At 42.0% G+C, this 25186-nt stretch overlaps 1 protein-coding gene across 3 annotated transcripts in view; it reads right to left on the minus strand.

The window, feature by feature from the left end:
• Positions 1 to 632: 632 nt before the first annotated feature.
• Positions 633 to 25186, minus strand: part of ADGRL1 (adhesion G protein-coupled receptor L1) — a 159288-nt gene continuing 134734 nt past the window's right edge. Inside the window, exons 11-23 of one of the 3 annotated variants that reach the window (XM_081943144.1) lie at positions 23216 to 23338; positions 22837 to 23042; positions 22370 to 22540; positions 21782 to 21991; positions 19687 to 19907; positions 19256 to 19322; positions 18793 to 18884; positions 12456 to 12624; positions 11143 to 11271; positions 10872 to 10968; positions 10359 to 10487; positions 9988 to 10005; positions 633 to 8122 (exon numbers count right to left, since the gene is read on the minus strand). In XM_081943144.1, the coding sequence (XP_081799270.1) occupies positions 7344 to 8122; positions 9988 to 10005; positions 10359 to 10487; positions 10872 to 10968; positions 11143 to 11271; positions 12456 to 12624; positions 18793 to 18884; positions 19256 to 19322; positions 19687 to 19907; positions 21782 to 21991; positions 22370 to 22540; positions 22837 to 23042; positions 23216 to 23338 (2411 nt within the window). In that variant the 3' untranslated portion in view covers positions 633 to 7343. Of the gene's footprint in view, positions 8123 to 9956; positions 10006 to 10358; positions 10488 to 10871; positions 10969 to 11142; positions 11272 to 12455; positions 12625 to 18792; positions 18885 to 19255; positions 19323 to 19686; positions 19908 to 21781; positions 21992 to 22369; positions 22541 to 22836; positions 23043 to 23215; positions 23339 to 25186 lie in introns of all 3 variants that reach the window. The other 2 variants (XM_081943146.1, XM_081943145.1) reach the window with 2 other exon arrangements.

Consider the following 25186-nt stretch of genomic DNA (forward strand, 5'->3'; position numbering starts at 1 on the left):
CACAAGCTAGAACAATTTTGACAGTTTGGCTCCTTTAAGAACACAGAGGTTTCCCTTATTATGAACCAAATTGTTGCCAACTTCTACAGTAGTTTGGTGTTTTTTTCCAGATCAGCAGCATTGCAACCAATGCCTTTCCTGATCCAACAAATGAGGACCGTTGCTTGGGCCGTGCCACTGAGTTGTGTCCCTTTTCCTACTTCCTACTTCTTATTTTCATCAAAGCAGCAACTATTTAACGCTGTGAAATGGGAACAGATTCTTCTCAACTTTTCAGTTCTTGTCCAGACAAAACAAGGCAAAATATGTTTAGTCAATTCTGGCCGTAAAAAATAAAAATAAAAAAATTAGAACAGTTGCTGGGAAAACAAGACACTTCTCAAACCCTTAAAAAAAAAAAAACCCACGCATGTTAGAATACAGTGTTACATTCAATAACTGGTTTCATCCTTAGAATGAATGACCCTGACTGAGGCGTCGTTATTTCAGAACTGACACAAGGATTTGGGATGTCTTAGAAGCCCCAGAAGAATGATGTTAGATTAAATTGTTAGTTAAGAGCCTTAACCATCCTTGGCTTTGTTCTCCTGAACAAATTAACACAGGGGAAAAAAAATCACAGCCACCTAGAGTTCCAAGAAATTGTATTTCCTTTATTATTTTAATTTTTTTGTAACTCAACAAGTTTCCATTTTTTTAAATATTTTTAAAATTTTCATTATATATTTTTTTTCTGTTTAATGCACTCGACCCAAAATTGGTTTGGCATGTTGAAGGGAAGGGAAAGGAACTGAAAGACAGAGAAATGGAAAGGAAGAAGAGACATACTAGACCAAAGCAATGGAGTGGAAATAGAAATGGATCAGCACCATGGGGAAGAAGGGGAAGTGAGGGACCAAGGTGGGAGAGCATGAGTCAAACTGTTCCCCACGAGCCCTGACCTCTTGGCCCAGGCCTTCCTTCACGCTGCCATTCAAAAGGCACGGCTTCACCGGTAAACCTGGAGAGAAACTGAACTGGGAAAGCAATGGAGGCAGGGAAAGGGCTAAGATGGGACAGCTTCAAAGAGGCAGTGTGGCTTGAACCGGAAACCAGAGTGAAGCTCTCCAGAGTCTGCCGCCATCCTCACTTCTGCAGTCACACATTCCCTCCCTGTCCTAGTGCAAACACTTCTCTTGCACTGCTGTGCTGGCTTGACATAGAAACATTTAATGCAACCTTCCCCAACCCAGTCTCTCCCTGACAGTGTAAGTCTCATCATCCCCAGCCAGCACCACTGTTGGGGTAGACTAATCTACTGACACAAAAGCGCTCACTGGAACCCCTGGTGGTCTTGCTTTAAGGGTACCCCAGCACACACAGAGAGGCACAGGCTGGTGCATAGGACCTTAAAAACAAGACCAGTTTCAAGTGAGGAGCTGCTGGGATAAGGAGCCAACAGAAGACGCTTCCTCGTCAAATAGGAAAACGGACTCCTCCTAAACAGAGATCCTACTGGAACACCAGCCTTGTTTGTGTAATTTGAGAAGGATGAGCAATTCTCCACTTTTGAGACCTGCCGGTTGCTGGTTCAGGCTTTATAGCTGTCCTCGCATGGACTTTGCAAAATAATAACCCTTCAGTCTCACACATGAAGACTTTGGAAGCAGCCTGAGAGTTCCTAGCAGAGAAAGAAGTGCATTTCACTCTCACACAAAAAGGGAACAGAGCATGTGTGCCACTGCTTCCAGTGATTAAGCTCCGAGTGATATTTAGAGCAGCAGAGTCTGAGTTCTAAAGTTGCCCTAGAGGTAGTGCTGTCCTGAACTAGCTTATGCATATGTGCCCCTCGTGTTGACTTGCAGACAGCCAGGTTTAAAGAAAACAGAGATGGCCTCAGTGAGCAGACAACAGTGTAGCTGGTAAGGGCTGACTTCCCCACCTATCTTCAGAAGAATGGAGAACATAGTCCATACGATGGCCCATATCCTCCATTCTATGCTGGCCTGAAGGCCAGGAGGGGACAATTTGGATTAACTTGCACGTCTGATTGCATTGCACCAAGGCAGTGATAAGAAATGGCTCTGGAAAAGCTGAATAGAATACTTTTGCTGAAGTGAGCGGAGCTCACAGATTTGCATAAGTCTTAGACAAAAGTGTAGAGAAAGAGAACTGCAGTCCAGGCCCTTCAATTAATGGATTGCAAGCAGAAATGAACGCCATGCACAGAACAACCAGAGATATTTAAAACAATTGTTGAACGGGAAGCTGAGCAGGTTCTCATCAGGAAGCCTATGCCCTCTCTGGCTATCAGCATGGAAGTAGCAATTACTGTCTCCTAAGCACTCATGATGAGCAATACCTATCTCCTGGTTTTCTTCTTCAAACATTTGATAGTTTTCCTTCCTTCCTGTGACCTCCAGAATGAGACTTCAGTGTTATAAAATAAAAGACAAATATAAAGAGGGATCCTGTACAACGACATGACAATTCCGTATCTGTACTAGATTAATTTGCACGAGACCTAAGCTGAAGACACTCCCCCTGACCAACTCAATCCAGGACTTCAGACAGAATGACACTGAGTTTTTTTTGAAAGCAGCACAAGAGGACTCGGTGGTGTCCTACTTTAGTGTATGTTGCTGGAATGAGGCGAGGGAATCTGAATGGTGCGGTCCCCAGGAAAAAAAATCTTAAGAAGCAAAACTCTTTACTCTCCCAATCAATGCTGTTGCCATTTTGAAGGAACTAATATCATTACCGCAGAGGGAAATTATATTCACCCATCAATTCTCTACAACCTGCTAATAGATCTGAAGGACACACATACACAAGGTCTTGGATTCAAGGTGGAAAGTGCAATGGTTTCAGCTTTGCTGTGGCAGTAAGCACCCCTCCCCACAGCAACTTCAGTGTTAAGGGAGCAGCAAGCAACACAGTGCCATTCTACAACCTATGGCAAAACCCTATTTAGAGCATAATGTTATTTTGGATGCTTTTATGTTCCTTCCACCCCCTTCCCAAGAGCAGTAAGAAGAAAGAAGTGGGAAACTTCAGAAGTCTGAGGGAAAAGACTATAACATGCGACTATAATAAAGAGGCGTAATGTTTAAATATAATTGCAGCCCAGGCATGTTATCTTCTGAGATATTGAGCGTGGAGGTGTCCTCCATTTAAATTATAATAAGTTCAGTCTGCTCTAAAACTGTAAGTCACATATCTGGATTCCCATAGCTTGTTGATATGTTCCATGGGCCTGCTTTCCAAATGCAAAACAAAACCATTTAAAAAATTCTGCCACTGGGCAATTAAATTAGAATTTACCATTTGCACTGCTTCGTTACATCCGGGACATTGTGATACTGTTAATCCCCTCTGGTCAAATATTCCTACATGAAACTACTGCAGCTTTAGATCAGTATCAACTGAGATGTGTGGACGTCAACTCCAAGAATTCCCCACAGTATATTATGTTGGGTGGGAATTCTGGGAGCTGAAGTCCACCCATTGGAAAGTTTCTGAAGTTGAGAAGCACTGCTCTATTGGGTGACATATGGCTCCTATTCCCTTTTATTCCATGTCTGCTTACAGCTAGTTGTGTCTCTACTCATTTCCATGAATATAAAGAACTCTATGGGGCTTCTCTCTTCAGCTTAATTTTAAAATACCTGTCTGTGTGTCTATATAGCTTACTCAAATTCAAAATAGTAGTGTTTTGCATGGAGACAACTAGCATTCAAAGAACGGGGCAATGTTAAATTCCAAATGTGAGAACAGGAAAAGGCTGCCTGTCTGTATAACGCTGACAATGTTTGAGTTGGACCCTAAAATTCCCTTATCACAGCTCCTATCAATGCAGCCCCTCTTCCCACGTTTTCTCTGATACCAGGAGAGCGCATGCAATAACACTGATGCTAACTCATCTGCCTGTTGATTTCTTCCTTTTTCACCAGCTGAATGGACCTTGAGCACCTAACATGCAGGAAAGTGCAAAGCTTTATGTTGGGCTGCCAGAAACTCAATCCTCATAGCTTCAACTCTTCGCAGGGAGAACAAGGGCAGTCTTTGGTTTCTTCATTTTCATTTTGCTTTTAATGCGAGGTTTCCGCACGGAGGTACCTCTTGGTATAAAAGCCAAGGAGGTTCCTGAACCCAGAGCCTTCCTTGGATCAACGCAGCAAAGGGATGTAGGGTGAATAAGGCCATTTGGTATTGGAAGGGGACTGATCAAAACCACAGGTTGTGGATGGGAACAGGGAAATGAAAGTGGGACTTTACTTTCACTTAATCACACGTGGGGAGAAAATCAAAACTGTGGCAGGAGGAATTTGGACTCTGAAGGGTTTATTAGCAACCCCAGCCAATCCTCTCCATTTCTTGTGCCGCCATACCAGTGAGTAATACAATAGCACAAAAAGCCCTGCTATCCATTCCCATGTGCCCTGTGAACTCATGATCTGGATATAAAGCAGATGATGTTTGAACACTTTTAATAAGTGCCAGTTTCATTGTGACTTAATATACAGGAGCGTGGCTATTAATGTAAGCTGGAGCGGCAGGGGGAAAAGGTTTTGTGTGGAATATTCCACCTAATTCTACGATGCATAATTCCTCTTGATTTGAAAACACGCCAGCTCAAGCTCTGCATTCCAGAGAACTATCCATTTATCTTAGATGTGGGAGGTACAGAATGCAATTCACCTACATGTTTTGTTGCGGCTGGCAGATAACCTGCCACAGTATTTGGGTTACTGGCCGAAAATGACATGTAGCATGGTTTCTCCCCCCCCTCAATTACTCAAGGACACGTTGGGGGTGTCCCAATGTTTGTTAGAAAGATCTAGTCAAGCCGCACTCCAGGGGAAAACTGAGGAGCTGTAAATGCAATTGCATCCGGATTAGACTTGCCTCCTGGTGAAATCCAATCTAAGGATCTTACATGGTAATTTACCAGGAAGGGTTCATTGTTAATATTGGCGGTGAGGTAAGAGACAGAGGGACAAGACACCGGAGGATGGCTCATCTTCCTCTCGGATGCTGAGAGAGAAAGCCCAAGCTATCTAGAAAGCTTGCTTAAAAACAGCTGATTCTCTGTTTTTGCTTTGAACAGCCACTGATCTACCAGCTCTCAGGGGATCAAAAGCCAAACAAAATGAAACCAAAACACAGAATGCTTTGAGGCTCTGGCCAGCGAAACCACACACATCACTTCCCTTTTTTGATAGAATGTCACCTAGCAAATGCTAGCCTGGATGTTTCAAATAAATACGCAGAGTGTGGCTTCTTTAAAAAAAAAAAAAGGAAACGAAACACTATTCTGCCCACCCCTGCTACTAAAATTTCTAAAAGCAAAGGATTTTCCTGGCTCCTACAGCATTGCAGAACTACAGCATCTTTGGGTCTTGCAGTAAAAACTTTGATTTCCCCCACCCACCCACAGTTGCAAAGTGTCAGTTAATGAGAAAATAACCAACTTCATCAGGATGTATGAAAAAAGTACCTCATCTGGAAGGAAAGGGAAAATGCTTCAAGGTCACAGAAATGACGCAGTATATGTTATATATTACATAAAAATTGTGCCAAAATGTTTTTTTTCCTTGATTGTAAAAATCTGCTCTTGGTAGGCTCCACCACCCCCATTGTCTTCATCAAAGCAGGGATTTTCTTTCCCCTTTAATGCTCCCATATACACATGGGGCCAGAGCAGAGCGGAATGCTATATATCTATATATATTAGGATATAGATATAGATATATTTCAAACCCAGACAGAAAAGTTCCTTGGTTTGTAGTTTTCCTTTTTCAAGTGAGTAAAATCGATTCTTGGTTGTTGTTTTGAGGATCTCCTATTTACAGCATTTCAACTGATATCCCTTCCCCTTCCCTTAGACCCCGTTCACCCTGCCCACCGCCCACCAGCAATATGGTGCCTCTAGGTGAGACCGGTTCCTCCTCGAGCTCTCCCGGGAGAAGAGCTGCTGAGAAAAGTCGGAGTTGTGCTTGAAGAGGGAGATTTGCTATTTCTTCCTTTGGGGAAAAAAGTGCAGTCTGGGTTAGTGTTTTTGTTCTGTTTTTTTTCTCGTTTGTTTGTGAAAGACACAATCCATCCAGTTTGGGGGTGGGGGGCGGGGGAAGAAAAAAAAAAGAGTTCAACACTCCTCATTCTCCCCATGTGGTCCCAAATATGTTTGGATGGCAGCCATATTTGCATTGCAAGTACTCCTGATTTTTGCTTTTGCGTCTTCACAGGCAGGAATGAGACAGAAGGAAGATGATTCTTCTTGCATCACTACTAAATGTTGGAGAAGGAACACAGTAGATTGGGTGAGGGATTGACCCAGCCTGACAGTTGCCCTTAATAATTCCATCCCTCCTGATCTGTATTTTGTATGATTTCAAGCTTGTTGGCCGCAGAAAAAAAATTAAAAGAGAGAGAGGGGGGGGAATGACCATTAAATGTGGCAACAAAAAGTAAAGCAAAAATGAAAAGAAGCCAACTTAGTGCTACATCCTACTTCTTCCCCAGAAGCAATGCTGCAGCTTAAGTACATCTATGTAGCTTTAAAAAGACAAAGGGGGGGGAAAAGGAAGATCATTTTTTTCTGCAGTCTTGCCACTCAGAGGCAACAAATAAGGAGCCAATAGAAATCCCACTGATAACCCGTGGGCTTTCCAACAAATACTGGAAGGCTAACTGTGGTCTTAGCATCAACTGAACAACTCCTTCCTTTCCACCCCCCATGTGTACCTTTTCCTGTGACATGGGGCAGGGCGGTGGCCGTTGGCTGCATCTAAACCCTAAGAAGGCCGTATGCCTTTTTGTTCGTGTTTTCTTGTGGTTGAAAACAAGCCAATAAAGTCATGGGGAAGGGAGGGTGGAGAGTGGGTGCAGGGTATTTCTCCATGTGCCCCATTCTCTGCACACGGCACCCTCATGGCTTTGATTATTGAAGCAACAAAAATTAATTCTCAACTTTCAAACTTTCTCAATCTATTGTTCCTCCTCCTCCACTTTCTAGGAGGTATTGTCATAAGTCTGATCTTCTTGCCTAGATACTGCTCTCTTTCCTCCATTGCATTTGCCTGGAAAAGGAACCGAGCTCTTCTAATTGGCAACGTCTCACTTTCTGTCTGGAAAACTAAGTGGATGGAAAGATAGCTGGATAAAATGGCTACCCATCCCGTTGGAGAAGACCTCTGCCTCCACTCTTTCTTCCACCTTCTCTCTTTTCACTCATCCCCCAGCCTGCTCCATTCTCTTCTTCCCCACCATTTCTCCAGCAAAAAAATGAAAATGTTCAGGTCACAGCAAGGATGCCATGTTGGGGTTAGGAGGTATGGTCCCTTAAGTCCCTTTTCAGCCCCTCAAAGGCTGGTCACCAGCTGCATTTGGCCATCTCCCTCCACTGCAGGGTTCTCTAAGCTTGCTGGGACCAAATACCCATCATTGCTGGGTCTCCGGACTTGGTAGTAGGCCTGGAGCTGGTTGCGCGGCACCAAGGCTGGCCGGTTGGTATAGTAGATCTCATTGATGGCTTGGGCATGAGGAAGCACTTCCCCAACTGCCTCGGGGCTGCTGTCCGGATACGGGGAGTCCCTCAGATTGGTCATACTGGTGTATAATGAGTCCCTGTTGGGTGAAGGAGCTTGGCCGTCACCCCCCTCTGTCAGGTCAGCTGTGCAGCTTTCTGACTCCTCCAGGTCGCTCTGGTAGAGGATGGACTGTGCCCTCTGAAGCAAGAGTGGCTCCTCTAAGGCCTTATACATAAGTTCAATTTCCATGTTCTCCTCATGTGTCAAGGAAGGGGCATCAGGCACAATGGCGTCATCCTCATTGTTGGTTCCCCCTCCCCCTGCTACTACATTGGGAGGGGGAGGAGGCCCAGGGGGGTTGGAGGTCTCAGTGGAGCCCCCGCCTCCCTTGACTGCACCACTGCCTCCCCCCCTCAAGTTGTTATGCACCAGCTCAGAGATGATCATTTTTTCAAAGGCCGCAGCATCACTCAGGTTTCGTCGACAATCAGCCATCTTGGTACCCTCGGCGGAGAAGTCACCACTGCGGAGGGAGTAGCTGTTATTGAAGTTGCCATTGAGCGGGAGGGTGTCCATGCCACAAGCGTCTCGGCTGTTGTTCAGGGGGTGCTCTGTAAGGGGCAGCACAGATAGGGGCATTAGTGAGGGAGAAAATAGGGTGTGAGGCCCTGCGCACCTTCTGGGGGCAGTGGAAGCAGTAACTCCGAGATGTACATTAAAAGGCAAGCTGTTCACCGGAAATGTATGCAAGACAGCTGAGTAGCGTGAACTTATGAATGTTTGGGCACATGAGCGCTATGGATGTGTTTGTGCTGGGACAAAGGAGAATCGCCCGGATGGGAATCATATGGGATGATTCCCAAGATAATTGGCTTGTGTTCAGAGAAAGAAGGTAGCATCAAACTGACTCCACCTCTACTCTCTGCAAAAAAAAAAAAAAAAAGGCCAAGAGAAGTGAATCTAAAACTGCTGCCGGCAAGGCAGTTTATTCTGCCCTGAACTGGTCAGCTCATTTCAGGAGGGGAAAAAAAGGAGCTTATTTCAGAGTTCTGTACAGGTTCCTTTATTTCAACAAGATGCTCTGAAGATTTGATCTAACTATTTCTAGCGTCCTGTGGAAGAGACAAGGAACCTTCTTAACCAAACCCGCTCCTGTTAAACAGAAGGTGGTGATGGGGAAGAAAACAGCCACATGGGGGGATGCCAAATTGTTTTTTTTACTTATTTGCTCTTGGCTAAAGAGCCTTCAGAGTAGGACTTTCGAGCACAGATGCAACAGGCACCAGTTCCCCAAAGGCAACAGGGCTGGTTAACCACATTTAGAAGGATTTGTCTGACAAAATATCTCCACACCCACAGAAAACCACCAAATCTAGAATATGAAATTATATAACTGCAGCACTGGAAAAAAAATGTCATACTAGACCCAATGTGGGATAATCCCTAAGGTTTTGAGAAAACATTGAATGGTTAAGATAGGGAGTTGCTCTTCCTAAGTAAAAGAGTCACTCCCTAAATAAGCAAGGCTCAAATATTTGCTAAAGTGTTCAAAGTGATGGCTGGATGTATGAAATAGCATCTTACTGTCTCCCTTGTCTTGGCCCCCTTGTTTCCCAAGATTTAAATTTGTTTCCCAAGCATAGAGTCACTTTGACAATTAGACCCCAGCATTCTAAAACAAAGAACAAAACATACAGAGCTGTTGTCATTAAGAGACAACATTAAGAGTTTCTAAATAGAAGCTGGATAATTTTGATTTTCTTTTTCATTCAGTCAGTACCTGCAATTCACGTCTCTTTTGGTTGTGTGCAAGTTGTGACTGTGTGCAAATCGCTCAGGATTCAAGGGTACGGGGTTTAAAAATGCTTGGGTTAGAACAGCTGCATCTGTGAGCAATGCCCACTTACATATGTCAAATGGGGTTTTTTTTTTAGGCGTTTAAGTGTGTCGGTGTGTAGAAAAAGTGTAATTGCGCATAACTTATAGGGTGATGGAGAAGAAAGCAGCCATATGGGAAATGCCTAATTTAGCCAAGCACAGCCACATGCATTATGCAGTATGGATGCCACCTCTTTGCCCACAGAAGAAAGATGCTGAAAGGCAACAGAGTCAACTATCTCCTAGCAGTGAAGGAGATACTCTAGGGAGGGAGCCCCAGCCAGATCACCGGGCCCACTGCTTTAACCCAGCATGACTGGGAGAGTGGCTAGGTTGGGTATTTTGGAGCGCCGTGGGTGCCACTTGCTCCATCTGGTGCCCACAGCTAGTACTGCAAAAACCGTGTGGCTTCCCCACAGATAAAGACATGAAAAAGTAAAGCCCGAAGAGTCCCTCCCAGAGCCAGCACTCCCTGCAGCCAACAGATAGAATGGCACACGCTTGCCCATGCCTGTTGCGCACCCACCCCCAGCCTGCCAGTCAAACTAGCAATGAAGGAAACATTACTGCGAAATGGAACTGGAAAGGAGGGACGTACTGGACTCTCGGAAGCTCCCTGGAGGCAGCATCGATTAGGAGAGAAAAAGGGGGAAAAAGAGAAAAGAAAAGGGAGTTACCCAGGTGGCCACAGCTTTTTGTCAAATATTAGCTATGATCCATAATCTTCGTATCCCACATGTCAGAGTTTGGTGGAAGAAGAGCATGTGGTTTGCATGGATAAAGTCTCAAATGCAACCTCTGCAGAGTTGAAAAGGTTGCTCTCCCCCAGTGCGTACAATACATGTCCTGTAGTCCAGATTTGTATAAAGTCCCTTCTATTGACTAGGTGCATGGAGGCAGGACCTTTTCCCAACCACAAACTCAGGAGTGAAAAAGAAGGGTTCTCCTTCAAGAGGGTGGCTGTCTTACCTGGAGAGTTGAAGACAGGGGGTGAGGCAGGGTTGAAGCCCACAGACTCAGCAATGAGTGTGTTGTAAGGACTGCTCCCGCCCCGTGTCTGCAGCACGGGGTTGGTCAACAGGTGGTTCCCCATTGTCCCTGCAAAGAGAGTGTAGGCACAAGTGTTAGGATTCTGCAGGACACCAATGTCCGCATCTGGACAAGAAAAAGTTTGTGGGTGGGTGGCAATGAGTTGTAGAACATAAAGAAGGTCATTGGAGGAATGGACACTACAATATAAGCTAGACCGGAGCTCTATCATTCTCTCGTGTGGACATTCGGAGATAGTTAAGAAAGAGAAAGCTACTTCAGAAGAAATTGATGCAGAGTATTAGGTTAGGAGTTAAAGAGGGGGCTTCGTAACTGACAGCTTAGGGCAGGAGATTGTCTTACTCAGCAGTACCGATTTCCCTCTTTACTTGTACGGGTGCAGATTCTCATTCTGGTTTAGGACAGATTCATTGGAAATGATGGACCACTCACCTCGGTTAAGTGTCGGGGTGCTGTTGAGATCACCTGCCATGAAACTGGACTCTGTCTGTTTCCTCACAGTATCATTCCACATTCTCCGGATTCGGCTCTGAAAAGACAACCCCAATTCTGGATTTAAGAGAACTTTATCTGCTTGTTTTCCCCGTTCGTCTTACTTTCCATACCCTTGTCTTCTCCAAAATTTTAGTTTGGCTAAATCCTCTAGATTGAACGAAATCATCTGCTCAATAACTGATTTGCACGAATGCCTGGCAGGCTTTACCTGTGTTCCAGAGTAGTAGCGGTTGTTGCTGCGGATAGCTGAGGTCTTGAGAGAGCCTAGAGTGGCACCTGGTTGGCTCCGGAGGCAACAGGATGCATGTCGCAGGCATTTGCTGAACTCCCGGTGCACCTAATGCAAAATAGGGAAAAGAGAAAAAAAGGAAAGGGAGAAAATGCATTGTTCCACTCTGCTTTCAGGCAAGTCATTCATTGTACTCTGCCTTAAGAGGGGTCCAACCGGCAACATATTGCACCCGGAACTTCCTTTGTTGCTGCTTCTGACTTTTTTTTTTTTACTTTTTACTTGCCACATACATACAAGCATTAAGAGAAAGACAGAATACTACTTACACAATATCCTTTGACTGGTGTTGGTAAGTATAATTCCCAGTAACACAAGGACTCTTCATACTTTCTGTTGTTTTAGCAACTTATTCTTAGCTTTTCAGAAACAATCTTTACCATCATGCAAAACTAGAGATGCAACATTGACTTAATTGCTTATATAAGGAAAAGTGTATACACTTAAAAGATGTCTCAATTTGTCAGGAATATTTTTAAAATAAAGAGTCGTAATTACAAAAAACAAACAAACAAACAACCCACCCAACTCAGGTAACAAGCACTGTCTGAAAAAAGTCAAATATTCTTTTTCTCACAAATCATGATGAGTTGTACATGATTTAATTCATCCAGGTTCAAAACTAGAATTTGTATTCCTATACAAAATCTGTGCCAATCTGATGTCTTAATCACCTAATTATTAAGACTAGTATCTCTATTATAGTAAAACTCTTGTGTCTGTAACTCTTAACTAAGCAAAATGGTGCAAAACATTTTTAAACAAGGTATCTCAAATGGGCTAACTTAGAGAATGCTCCCAAAACCCAGAACTCCTGTGGAACTGGAATTTGGCAAATTTTATAAAACGTTTTATGACCTAATTAAAAAATGTTATAAAACATTTCCGGTGACCAACTTCTGATGTTTGAATGTGCTATACACTTCAACATGGGCTACTACTTTCAAGACATATACGTTTCTGAATAGATCTCCTGAATTTTAAAGAACCGTTCAAGTACATTAAAAGCTCTTCCATTGTTAAAGACATTGAGACAGGAAATATCTCTGAAATGATGAACCAACTGACACAGGTTTATCTATGATTGAATAAAATTATTTTATCAGAAAGTTCAATTCATAACTAGTCGTTGCAGATTCAAAGTATCCTACAGCCAAGGCAGCATCAGCTCCACGGGTTTTCCTCAACTTCCCATTCTAACTTGTGTCATGTTCAATACGAGGGCTACCCACCTTTTTCTGCAGTGCACAATGAAAAACAAAGAAGAACATGCCCTGGAAAGCATTGAAGGTAGTGAAGAGGTAGGCCATGACAATAGACTCCTTGTTGATAAAGAGGAGGCCAAAGGCCCAGGTGAGGCCCAGGAGAAAAAGTAGAGTAATGGCTCCAAGTGCCCATGACCTGTAGAAAGAGAGACTAGTAAATTCAAGATGGGAATTGGTTCCCCTCACCTGGAATATTTGCTTATTTAATATTACATAGATAGGGATGGGAAAGCTTATAACTATTCGTAGACCAACTATGTAAAGGAGAAGAGAATACACCACCACCACCAAACATCCAGCCAGGGTGGATTCTATTATGTTTGATGTTACATTTATTTGATACTTGGAGCATTTTTTTCTTTCTTTCTTTCTTTCTTTCTTTCTTTCTTTCTTTCTTTCTTTCTTTCTTTCTTTATTAAATTTGTTAGCCGCTCCCTCTCCACAAAGGGACTCGGGGCGGCGTACAATAAATAAAAACACATATTATAAAATTACACATTGTACGCATGTTGAATTACACATTGTACACTGAAGACACACCTGTTCCGACTGGCTGGTTTGGCATAATTTATAACGTCTACCTCCTGGCATACACATTCTTACTGGTTTTTAGAGGGATAGTGTTTTAAATTTAATCTGATATTTTAAACTTTTGTATTGACTTATTTATTAGCAGTACAGTTTGGCATATTTTATCCTCCTCATATACATGTATTTCTGTAGTTATTTCTATGTTTTAATCTGTTGCATTTTAATGCGGACTGTACACCGCCCCGAGTCCCTTTCGGGAGAGGGGGCGGTATATAAACGCTAATAATAAATAAAATAAATAAATAAATGTTGTTTTTTCTTTGTACACCAATCTTTTTTTTCTTTGTTGTTGTTAGTGTTGCGTGTGTGTGTGTGTGTTGTTTTTCTGTTTTGTATTTTATTTTTGTTGATAAAACAAAATAAACATATTATTAAAAAAAGATGAGCCTTGGTAACATTGGGGCTTCACTACTCACATCTTCCTCCTACCTTCAGAAAAGGTTCTTCAACTCTGTCCCCAGGGCAAGCTGCCTTGAGAAGGCGAATGTGGTTTTTTAAGGGATGGACTCCATGCTTGAGATGAGATGGAGCTACTGAGTAAACGGACCAGAATCTGCTTGTGCTGCACATTTTATGACAAAAATACCCCAAAGTGCTCATTTACACAACAAGCCACAAGGAGAAGAACTGGAAGGGCCTTAAGTGAGATTTAAATGACTTATATCCTAAACAACAGCCTGAGACAGTGATGATAAAATCCAAGGTCAGGTAACAATTGCAGGAACATGTTACTACTTTCTCCAGGGCCAACTCATATTCCCAAGTCTTAAGGGTCCTGGAAGTACGGTCTCTTTCCCTGCTCTCTAAGAAAAAAAATTGATTAACTGTTTTTCATAGGTTTTCTCCCAAGGGCAAGTTTAGGAGTGAGGAAAGAGAAAGTGTGTGTGTGACTGAACATTGGGACTTGTTTTTCTGTATATGTAATGAAGGGAAGACTTCCTCTGTGATGTTTGCCGATGCCAGAGGGTGAACCAGAAAGAAATGGGTGAGAAGATATGAGACGAGAAAATAAAAATAAAAAAACCTCTTCCAGTTCTCTGATTGAGGCTGTGTGGGTCAGATGTTACTAGTCACAAAACTGCTTAGTGGGCTCTGTTTTCTTACTCATCCTTATCCAATCATGCTGATGACTATAAAGCTGCTTCTTTTACTTTTGTCCTCTGCTATTACCCTCTGGTTTTATTCGTGTATTGCAAATGAAATGGGGAGGGGGGAGGTGAATATCATATCACACTCCCCATTCACAGTTCCCTACATTTAGTTTGGTAGCCATCTTGGCGTTCTTTTTTCCTCCTATCTCTCTCTCACACATAGCAATATTTATTTTAATCGCCTGGTGTTTTAAAATACCAAAAGGATTCCAAATTTAACACACACACCTTTTCTATAATACAACTATGGCCTAGCCTAGCCCTATGTAAGCTTGGCCTCACACCAGAAAGCCTGAATACCGTAATTAGATATTCGGCTTTGTTTCTGAGCACACATTCGTACATTTATGCTCTTTCTTAAACTTCATTCTACTGGAACTGATACTATTGGAATTAGTGAGAGGGAAGTTCCAGACACTCCGAAATGGAAGATACTTTATTAGATTGAAGAACATTCCATTTTCATTAAAACAATTGCTTTTGCTGCTCTCAGATTCCATAAACATGTTTGTTCTCAGTCAAGGTTTTTTTTTAAATACAGGAAGTTTAATATTCCCCATCATATAGCATCCACTCTATATGGAACTATCCATGTATCCTACAAAGAAAGAAAGAGCTTCCTCGGATAGAAATTGTAGACCTCACTCTTTTATATTCAGAATAGTCTTCATATGATTGTTGTTTTTCCTTATTCTTCCCATTCCCAGTACATTTTTATTTTATATCTGGATCTTTGAGTGCATTTGTTTCAAAAAGGATTTCTTACTAAAATATCCCTGATGCATAGAACTCTACAGTTGTATTTCTTGTTATTTTCCCTGAAAGGTTTGTTTCCCATTTTTGTCTTTTGTAGCAAAGAAAGTCCAAATCATTTTCTTACTCTTTTCTTTGTATATAACAGGCTGATAACAGGCCCAGAATATTGCCACTTAGTGGGAAAGTCTAACATGATTGCTTTTCGGGAGGAGGGGATGGAGAAGACTTACAACAGAAGGTCTACTCCTTTGTCACCTGTTATGAGCTGCTCTTAGAATCCAAAGTATCTTCAAAGAAGTGGCCTCTAGTTTTAATTATATATTTATATTATTATTAGCCTCAATCCCAGAATCATACACGGGTTGAATCAACCTTAACTCATTTTGATTCTCAGGTCAACATACTACTTGCTCTGCCTCCCGTTTCATATGTACAGTATACACCTGAAAACCTTCAATAAAAATGCCTTCTCGTGTATACACTTTTTTAAAGCACAACATAAGTGCTCCCCCAATTGTGTGACATATGAAAGATAGAATGTACACCAATTTTCTCTCACTGACTTGATATTTGCACCAGCAGTCCACTAATGTAGTCGACCAGCAGTCAACCATTGAGAGTATCAATTAGTATTTGGCCCCATATCTCACTATTCTGCTCAGTTGGTAATAAGTGACTGGAGGGTAGAGAAGCACTATGTAATTTCACTGTGATAGACAGATCACTATCTGGTTACCTTAAGGCTGGCCATCAGTGTAAGTTTCTGCACAGGTTATGGATTACTCAAAATGGTTTGCCCCTAGTATCTAATGGATTTGATTTCCTGAATTGAATCCACTTGGGGATTTTCCTGTACTGGTTGGTATCAGTGGAACACAAAAACAGTGGAGACAATATGTAAGACTTGTCTCCCACTTGATTTGATGGGGAGCCGAAACATATGAAACAAAAGACATGACAGCTTTTTGAAAACACCTGGAGTAAACCTTGGGATCAGTCAGGACACCAAAGGTTCAAGCTGATTAAGAAGAATATTCCATGGCTGCAGAGACTGCATCTGCTTTTCTATTTCCTCTACCAGGATTACTGGGGGTGTGGAATGAGAAGCTGGAAGACTTTATACCTCAATTGATATGGTTGTTTGCAAAGGAAGCCACAGTAGATGCATTTTGATTTGGACTCCGTTGTCAGAGCAGGTATGATATTGCCCCTTTGGGGACAACTTTGTTCTGTTGTTTAATATTCTCAGCTTGTGGATACTGAAGATCTGAACAGACTGTATGGAAAAATAAGTCCATACCACCTATGTCCCTCTGGAATGAGCCAATAAATACCTATGAGACTATTACAAGACTTACAAGAGTTTCTGAGCAAACATAGGGCACAAATATCCTTCTTTCTTCAGTAGACATTCATGTATTCTCTCTCGAATGCTATGCATTTTTCTTCTTTTTATTTTTGTGTCTTTTATCTATCCACATTCAGGGAATGTTTGTATATTATTTATTGATGTATTATTATATCAATATATTATATATATTGTTATTTGTATACTGTTTTGGGATGATTACATGAGAAATATATTTGAATGATTGATTGAATAAATAAATAAATAAATATCCATTAAAATTAACTATTTTGCTTTTCTGAATAAAGACAAATATCAGGCATTGTCAATTTGTATGAAATATTTAAAAGCCCTAAACAATACGTTGACAGACTGAGCTAAACTGGAATCCAAAATAGACATGGCAAGAATAAAAGAAGTGGGCTGCAAAATCATACCTATAGTGAATACATTCTTTGCCATTAAACTAATTGGAAAAACAGAAGAAAAAATCAGCACGAAAGAACTGAACTGTTTTTCTGAAAATAATAGTTGTACTCTGCTGATAACAGTATTAAGAAGCAGAAACTACAATATCAAGTCTGACTATAATCCAAAGTAGAAAACCTCCACCTATTGCTAACTGCAGATCCCGGCATTCTTTCCTCGCTAACTTAGTATGAGTTTCAGTTGAGTTAATACCTGCAAAGCTAAAGTTCCCCTTTACTGAATTCCAGATTTATAGGATTCTTAAATCATGTGCACATCAGGGCCATACTATATATACTAGGTTTATTGCAGGGGTGAAATTCAGCAGGTTCTGACAGGTTCTGGAGAATAAGTAGAAGAAATTTTGAGTAGTTCAGAGAACTGGCAAATACCCCCTCCGGCTGGCCCCAGTGTGGGGAGGGAATGGGGATTTTGCAGGATCCTTCCCCTGCCACACCCACCAAGCCACGCCCACAGAACCGGTAGTAAAAAAAATTGAATTTCACCACTGGTTTATTGGATGTCTCCTGTTCAGTTTTCACGCATTGCCTGACTGAAAATGAACGGAACCAATACACAGATATTCATCACGATGGTGAGAGGCATCCTGGGAGCTGCTAAAAAGGGGCATTCAGGGATTGCATTTAGTCATGAATCCTCAACTTGCCAAACTTTGTTCTTATCAGCCTCTCTTGGACGCATCCATTCGCTCTTGCTCCAGCTACCCTTAAGCGTGGTTCGGAGCCACCTGAGCTAGGTTAAGGAAGGTGAATGAACTCTGCATTTCTCAGTTTGGTAGATGTTTAAGTGAAACTATTTGTCTCAACTTAGCAAGAAGCAAGGTATGTTCTGCCCACCAAGCACCACTGCTGGATTACTCTGTTATGAAAACGGTGTGAACTTGGTGAGTTTGACAGTTTGTCATTTGTAAACTATTTGCTGAAAATCCCCCCCCCCCAATTTTCTTAATGAATATGCTTTTCATTTCGTTGGCTATTGAACAAAATAACTCTAGTCATCTGAGAGAATGGAAATTCCTTTTACAGAGGCATGCAAGGTTGTGCTTTTTGAAAATGAGGGAATGGCTTTAAGGAGTCTTTGCAGTGTGCCGTTTTGCAAGAGCATCAGCTGTCCAAAGGCCTTGGCTAAAGAAATCCTTCAAGGCATCATCCTGTTTCTGAGACGCCCTCAAAGCTCAGCATGCCAAAAGGACCATTCCAACCCTACAGACACCTTTATCCGGAACTAAGGCTTTCATTCCCAGTTGTGAGTTGGTAATGAGATATTGCTGGACCTCACTGATGAGGGATTTCGGTCCTATTCAATGTTCCCTCTAATTTTTTTTCAGTGTGCGCGGAAAAGTATAGTGTTTGAGCGGCACATTTTCATGCCTGAACACCTGAATTTTTTTGGCAGATTTACTGTTGGAGGATAATTTACCAGTTCGCTTCGCTTTCCCTCCCTTCCTCTCCTTTAAAGCCCCAGAACCACATCCCCTTTAAAACCCGGCTGGCTTGTCCTCTGTTGAGAGCTCGCTCACTCATTCACGAGCGCTCGCGCTCTCTCCCCCTCCCTCCCTCATGTCTAATTCGTCTTGCGCTGACACTCGCCTAATGTCGCTCGATCTATATCTAGTCTCCACTCTCCAGACTAAAGTCCAGAGTCCAGGGGCTTGATTTCCATCAAATCTACATCACGTTGTGACATTAAAAATCACTGTGCGACAGTTGGAAACTGCTGCACGGCATTTTCTTGTCACAGCCGCGCAGCTTAGAGGGAACATTGGTCCTATTGTCTTGAGAAAGTTCCTACAGTTAAACATAGAGAGGCCTACTTTGTCTGGGCTGGACATGTTTTGTTCCAGTGTACTGGTTGAAAAGTTCCAAGATGCTGTTGTGTTCAGACAACATCAGAATTAAGATATTAAGATATAGAGGCGGCTTCAAACTACATCAGAAGATCATCAAAAGGAATCCAAAGAGAAACTTACTTGATATTGTCCAGTCGGCTGGAATCAGGCTTGAGGACAGATGTGTTGCGGATCATCTTGTGCAGAGTGATCATGAGGAATACAAGGTTGATCTGGAAGATAATGTACAGATGGATGAATGAATGAATGAATGAATGAATGAGTGAACGTGTGAATGAATGAATGGATGGATGGATGGATGTGTGTGATGGAATTCTTTGTCTTACAATTCCCCCCGTTAGTAACTTCTCTCTGTCCCAATCTGAGGTTGACAATGAATTTTCACTACACTGCAGGGTTGCGTGGTTTGGAGTGAGATGTGCATTACGGCACATCTTCTGAGTTTTGGGGATATCTAAGGGATTGGGAAGTGTTAGAATAAAGACTTTAGTTACTCTCCCCAGGTTTGGTTTGAAGCCTAGCATTATAAGGCTGAGGGGACAATCCCACCTCAATTACTCCAAACATTCCTTCAATGACTCACCCCAATAACAAAAGAAACGGGTCCAATGAAACTCCAGATGAAGTAGTTATCAACTCGAAGCCAACAACTGCCAAAAGTAGAGCAAGACATGTTTAAAGAGAGACCCAAAGAACAGTGGATATCCCACACCTTCACTACTGCATATAGTACTTTGAGTGGCATGCAATGACAATTTCACCAAAACCTGCTTTGAAATCTAGATTAACTCCTTGGTCATCCAACTACTTTGGTCTTCTACCATAGCTTTCCTTTTAGTATCCCTTGTCTTATCTCTCAATTCTCACTTCTTCTTTCAATAAAATCTAGTATTTCTACTGCCTCTCAAAGGGAAATGTATTTACCCTCTTCCTTAAATTTACACATTGGAACTTTGATTAAAACCAGAACATCATTCTTGTTCATCTTCCACCAGCTGTGACCCCTCTACTTACGCCTTTTCAGTGCCATAGCTGCGGTAGTCAATGGCGGCAGCAATTCCCACTACCAGGGCAGGAAAACAATAGCCACCCAGGTAGTAGTATTTCCTACGGGAATACTCGCTTTCAAAGACTTCAACCAGCATGAGGTAAAGGTGAATGGCCTCGAGGCACATCCAGGAGAATGCTGCCAGGAAAAAATAGTGTAGCAACCCGGCAAAGATGGGGCAGGCAATCTGGGATTGAGGGGAAAAGAATACCAGTTAGCATGGATTTCTGTGTAACTTGGGCGTGTGTGTGTGTGTGAGATATAATGACTTATTTAAAATCCCTACATATCTCTACTATAAGATAATATGCAATTGGTATGTTGTTAATATTAGAAAAAGAGAAGGTTGTCTTCATCTCTACAAATCCTTTGTGTGCCCTAGCTCCTGCTCTTTAAAGACAGTCCAAATTCCAAACTACAGTTCCATTAGCATAGCCATCCTGCAAAACGGTGAGCAGTGACGGAATCTCTGTGTAACCATATATGCAAGGCCACAGGCTGTTTCCATTTGTTTTGTACATTGGCCGCCCCCCCTGCAATAATATTCTTTCGCTCAGTCTCCCTGCTTCCACTCGTCGTCATGTGCCCTGGGACTTCTTTGGTGCCAACGGGATCATCTGCAGCTCTTGCTTGCATAGCAGTGCTAAATTGTATTAACTGCCTGCTTCCCCAGTCTTAAATATTTCTCCTGTCACTCGTAACACAGATTCTTCTCCCGGTTTTGATAAGCTGAGATGATACTATTACAAATGCTCTTGAATGAAAGAACGATTAGTCTCTTCCTCCCTGTTCCCTCTCTTTGATGACTAATGAGAGCAAGCTACTCAATTTTATCTTTTTGTTTTGTCCTGTTTGCTTATCGTTTGGATACATAGCATAGACAGACAGGCAGACCTCCCCCCCCAGGTAATCCTCATAAATGAGTGATAGCACTTAGCAATAGCATATACTTAGACATACAGTATATAACGCTTCACAGTGCTTTACAGCCCTTTCTAAGCGGTTTACAGAGCCAGTATATTGCCCCCAACAATCTGGGTCCTCATTTTACCGACCTCTGAAGGATGGAAGGCTGAGTCAACCTTGAGCCTGGTGAGATTTGATCTGCCAAACTGCTGGCAGGCAGTGATCAGCAGAAGTAGCCTGCAGTACTGCACTCTAACCACTGTGCCACCACCGCTCGTGACGCAGTGCTATTCCTGCTACGGCCATCATCACCACCCCATGCAATCATAATCAATGCCATCATCTTAAGACTAGGCTGCTGCACTAAGCAGGGGAAGCAGGTAACCTTCCTCCATAATGAGACATTTATATCTTTAAAGGGAAGAAACTTCACAGAGAAGACAGAATTTTGCTTCCGAGCTAGAGAAACCTCTCACGTCTTATCTTTATATAAATTTTTTATAGAAACTTTTAAACAAGGCGATAAAAACTAATACAAACTAGCATAAAGGCAGAAAAAAGCAAAAGGAAAAAAGGAAAAAAAAGACCAAGAAAAGAAGAAAACGTTGAAGAAAATTAGAAGAAAAAAAAAGATATAAAGTGGCTTTTGATATTCTTCACAGTGGTTATAAACTCTTTTTTAACATCTCTCTCTTACTTACTTTACTTTACTTTATTTCATATTTCTAGACCGCCCCCTCTCCCAAAAGGGACTCTAAAGTAATAGTGTATTATTCTTTCCTATAATAACTTCTCACTTTTGTGAACTATATCATTCACAAAAGTGAGAAGTTATTATAGGTATTTGAAAACATGTTATCCGGAAAAAAATTTACATTCTAATATTTCCTTCGTAATACACGGAGATCAGTGAGGTCTTCAGTGGATCAGTGGTCTAAGAGACGTAGGCAGGCGTACACACATATGCACTACTTTCTGAATCCAAAAGGCTTATCAATGTCACCCTGAATTTGGCAAGCCACGCGGAACCTAGTGAGATCCTCATCCTAGCATATCCTACCTCCTGCCCCTTTAATGTGCCTCGCAGATCCCGCTGTGCAGAGAAGCAGTCCATGGTGGCTTTGTATATAATAGGAAGGGAAAACCATCGCATACCTCATACTGCGTCTTGTCAATTCCAATAAGGAAAAGGAGCTCAGTCATGAAGAGATTGATGCAGAGGTTCTTGTGGATGGTGTTGCGGTCAGTTTGCAACCCGCGGAGGAAACAAAAGGTGGATATGCAAATGGCCAAGCAGACCAGAGAAATCACAATGCCCACCCATGTGATGACAGACAGCAAAAGTTCATTGATGCGGCCCTGATACTGAAAAGAAAAAAAAGGAAGAAGCCTGGTGTGGGTATGTGTGTGGTTCCCTATCCCCTTAGCTGCATGCTGTATTTTACACTGTACTTAGTATTTAGCACGATAGTCTCCGCTATTGGGTAACCTTGGTGTGCTTTGGTCATTTTCCAAATACTGTGAAGCCACTTCATATTTATTGACATCATAGATTGCCCGTCTTCTTAACATTTTGAAAAGTAACAGCTGCCCCGATTTTACATATGGCCCATATACAACAAGATAAAGATTCAGCATGCATTAAGAGTTAAAAGGATGGCCCCGATGAGAGGAAACCATTTTCCTCTCCCTAACAAGCTGTCATATTTTCACCCTGCTTCAGGTAAGAAGTGATATTCTTACAATTTCGCGGTGTGCCATGAGGACAGCGAAATTGGTGAGGTGACTGCAAGCACAGGTGGTGTGGGTCTTATTGGTCTCCATCAATCGGCAGCCCTGGGTGGACCAGTATCCCATCATGGAACGCTCCGAATAGTTCCAGAAGGAGCAATTGGCATTGAAGTGATTCTTGTCCTATGTGGAAAGAGGAATGGGTCTGGATGTCATCAGTAGAATAAAGATAGGGGAGAAAAGGGCATTCCCTGAATACAGATAGTTCATTATACCAGAAAAATGTATGACTTGGTTAAAAGTGAATTTATACATGCTCAAAACATTAGCGGTGAATCCTTTACAGAGGGTAACTTTGCCACTGTTGTCGTTTAGTATAGAGCTGATTACAAGGCACAAGGACCAAGGTAGGGGACTTATTGACAAATGCAAAGAAAAGGAAACAGATAGAGTGATCCCAGGACTCATGCTTATCTCACCTCCAGGTGGGAGAGAGTAAAAATGACGGGGTCCATAAGGAAGACACGACTAGATTCCTTGTTGATGGAGGCAGCGATAACTTGGGAATTGACAACGAGTGAGGGGCTAAGTGGACCAACTTCACTTCCAAGCTTGATTGTGGCATTCTCAGTAGAGAGGAAAAATCCCAAATTATTGTAGAGGATGAAAACAACTTTGACCACCCCTAGGGAACAAAGGGAAAGGAGATCAGGCCTACCGCCTGGGATGTAGTAGACAGGGTGAATTATTTCTAGAAAGGGAGGAAAAGACATAATTTCATGATGATGGTCTCCAAAACGTTCTGGGAAGACGTTTATCGAGGTCCTCCTCAAATCTGGAATTCTTTCTCTTGCTCACCATTACGACTGTTTTGCTTGATTGTGTTGGCTGATAGCTGGATCGAGTTTCTGGTAGTGTATTCATGTGGGAACACAATATCTGGCACTTGCCCCTCTGTATTTAACACAGAGACCTCCAACACTACAATGGGAGAGAAGAATGGAATAGGTTAACACAAAAACGCAGGTCAAACAATATAAGAAGCTGTATCAAGGGTGCTTTTTCAAGAGGCAACTGGACTTTCTTGTTTTTCTTCAAAGACATTTTGCTTCTCATCCAAGAAGCTTCAATCCAAGATGAGAAGCGAAAAGTCTTCAAAGAAAAATAAGACAGTCCAGTTGTCTCTTGAAAAAGACCTTTGGGACAACTATGACCTGGATGACTGAGAATCTCCATAGACATAAAAAGCTGTAGTAATCACCCTTCTTTCATCTGAAAAATTTTCATATTTCTGTATAGATACCGAATGTAACCTTCATGTTTCTTCACGTTTAGGCTATCAGAGTAGAAATGGGGTGACTTGATTTCAACAACTCTTTTGTCATGCTAAGTTTATACTATGAATTTCGAATGCTTGATAATAGTTAAATTACCATCTCTACTTCGATCTCTTAATACTATATTTCTTTATAATCAGTTCTGTTAAGAATCATATTGCTACAGCTAAACTCTGTGATAAATGCAAGAATTCTGTATAGGCAACTGTACCATTTCCCTTATTCTGATCTGTTTTCCAGTCCATTGTGGATTTCATTGTTTTCATTTTGTATCTAAAGAGATTGAGCCATTTTACAGTTTTATTGCTTGCTCTATTGCTCTGAGGTCACTTAATCCAAGAAGCAGTGACACGCCAGAGAAACCTGGCAGGACACTAGGTTTCTATATTTATTATTCAAGAGCGATGTTTTCAGTCTGGCACCAGACACAAAAGGTATGTTTCTCCAGATTGCCTGGGCAAGATGTTAATTTATAAGTTATGCAGAATGCTATTGTGGGAATTTTTTCCACACAGGGAAAATGGCCTGCAAAACCGACTGGATTTTCCAATCTTTTGGGTATAGCTAGCATCACATAATGTGAGATGTTCCATGTAATGAAATGGCTTGGATTATGTTGCTAAAAGGTTTGCAAAACTTTAGGAATGGATTTGACCTCAAGAAGAGATAACCACCGCCTGGGATACAGGAATGTACCCCATTTTCAATTGGGAAGGATACGCCCAAGGAAACTGAATGGGAAAGTTCTAAGCTCTACCTCTCCTAACTCTACTCTTCTTTCTCTTCTCCGGTTTAATACCCTGTTCTTTTCTACTTGCTTTAATACCATCAGCTGCATTTGTTCTTTCTGCCTAGTACAAACAAAGCATTTTAATGTGCCATCTAATATGTAACCGTGTTTGAGATGATCATGCAACTGATGATTGGAATGAGTTTTATGATGAAAAAAAATACCCTATAAGTGAGATAATGGTAACATGCTATCATCCTACTCAGGGATGTGCCAAGCAGACTCAGTCTTGTGCCTGATCAGCCAAAACCTTTCTCTTGTTTTTACCCCACAGACCTATTTGCAGCAGGTTCCTGAAGTAAGGAAGGGGGGGGAATGCTACAGATATCCTTTCCTTGTATGTAATGAAGAATAAATGAAATTAGTGCTGCTTCCATGTAAGCAACCTGCTTGTCCAATGTGTCGTGCAATGGAAATACAGATCGCTTCTCCGTGGGTGCAATGGAGAAATAAGGACCCTGCCGGGAGGTATAAATCAAGAGCCTTTAAAAAGTAAATGGCACCTTCCTCTTTCTTTTGACAGCCTGCATTTGATAAAGGCTCCCACCTCCCTAGGTTTACAGAGCACAGGCACTGTGTTCCATAATGTTCAGTATTACACATTCTGAAAAAAAGAATGGCTGGCTGGCTTAGAATTGCTGCAGAGGCGCACAAGTCTGCTGCACCCACATACTCTGTGAAGTTCCTTCCCTCCCTCTTGAC

Source organism: Natrix helvetica (genome assembly GCF_964273705.1).
Source record: "Natrix helvetica genome assembly, chromosome: 1".
In the NCBI taxonomy this organism is placed as follows: Eukaryota; Metazoa; Chordata; class Lepidosauria; order Squamata; family Natricidae; genus Natrix; species Natrix helvetica.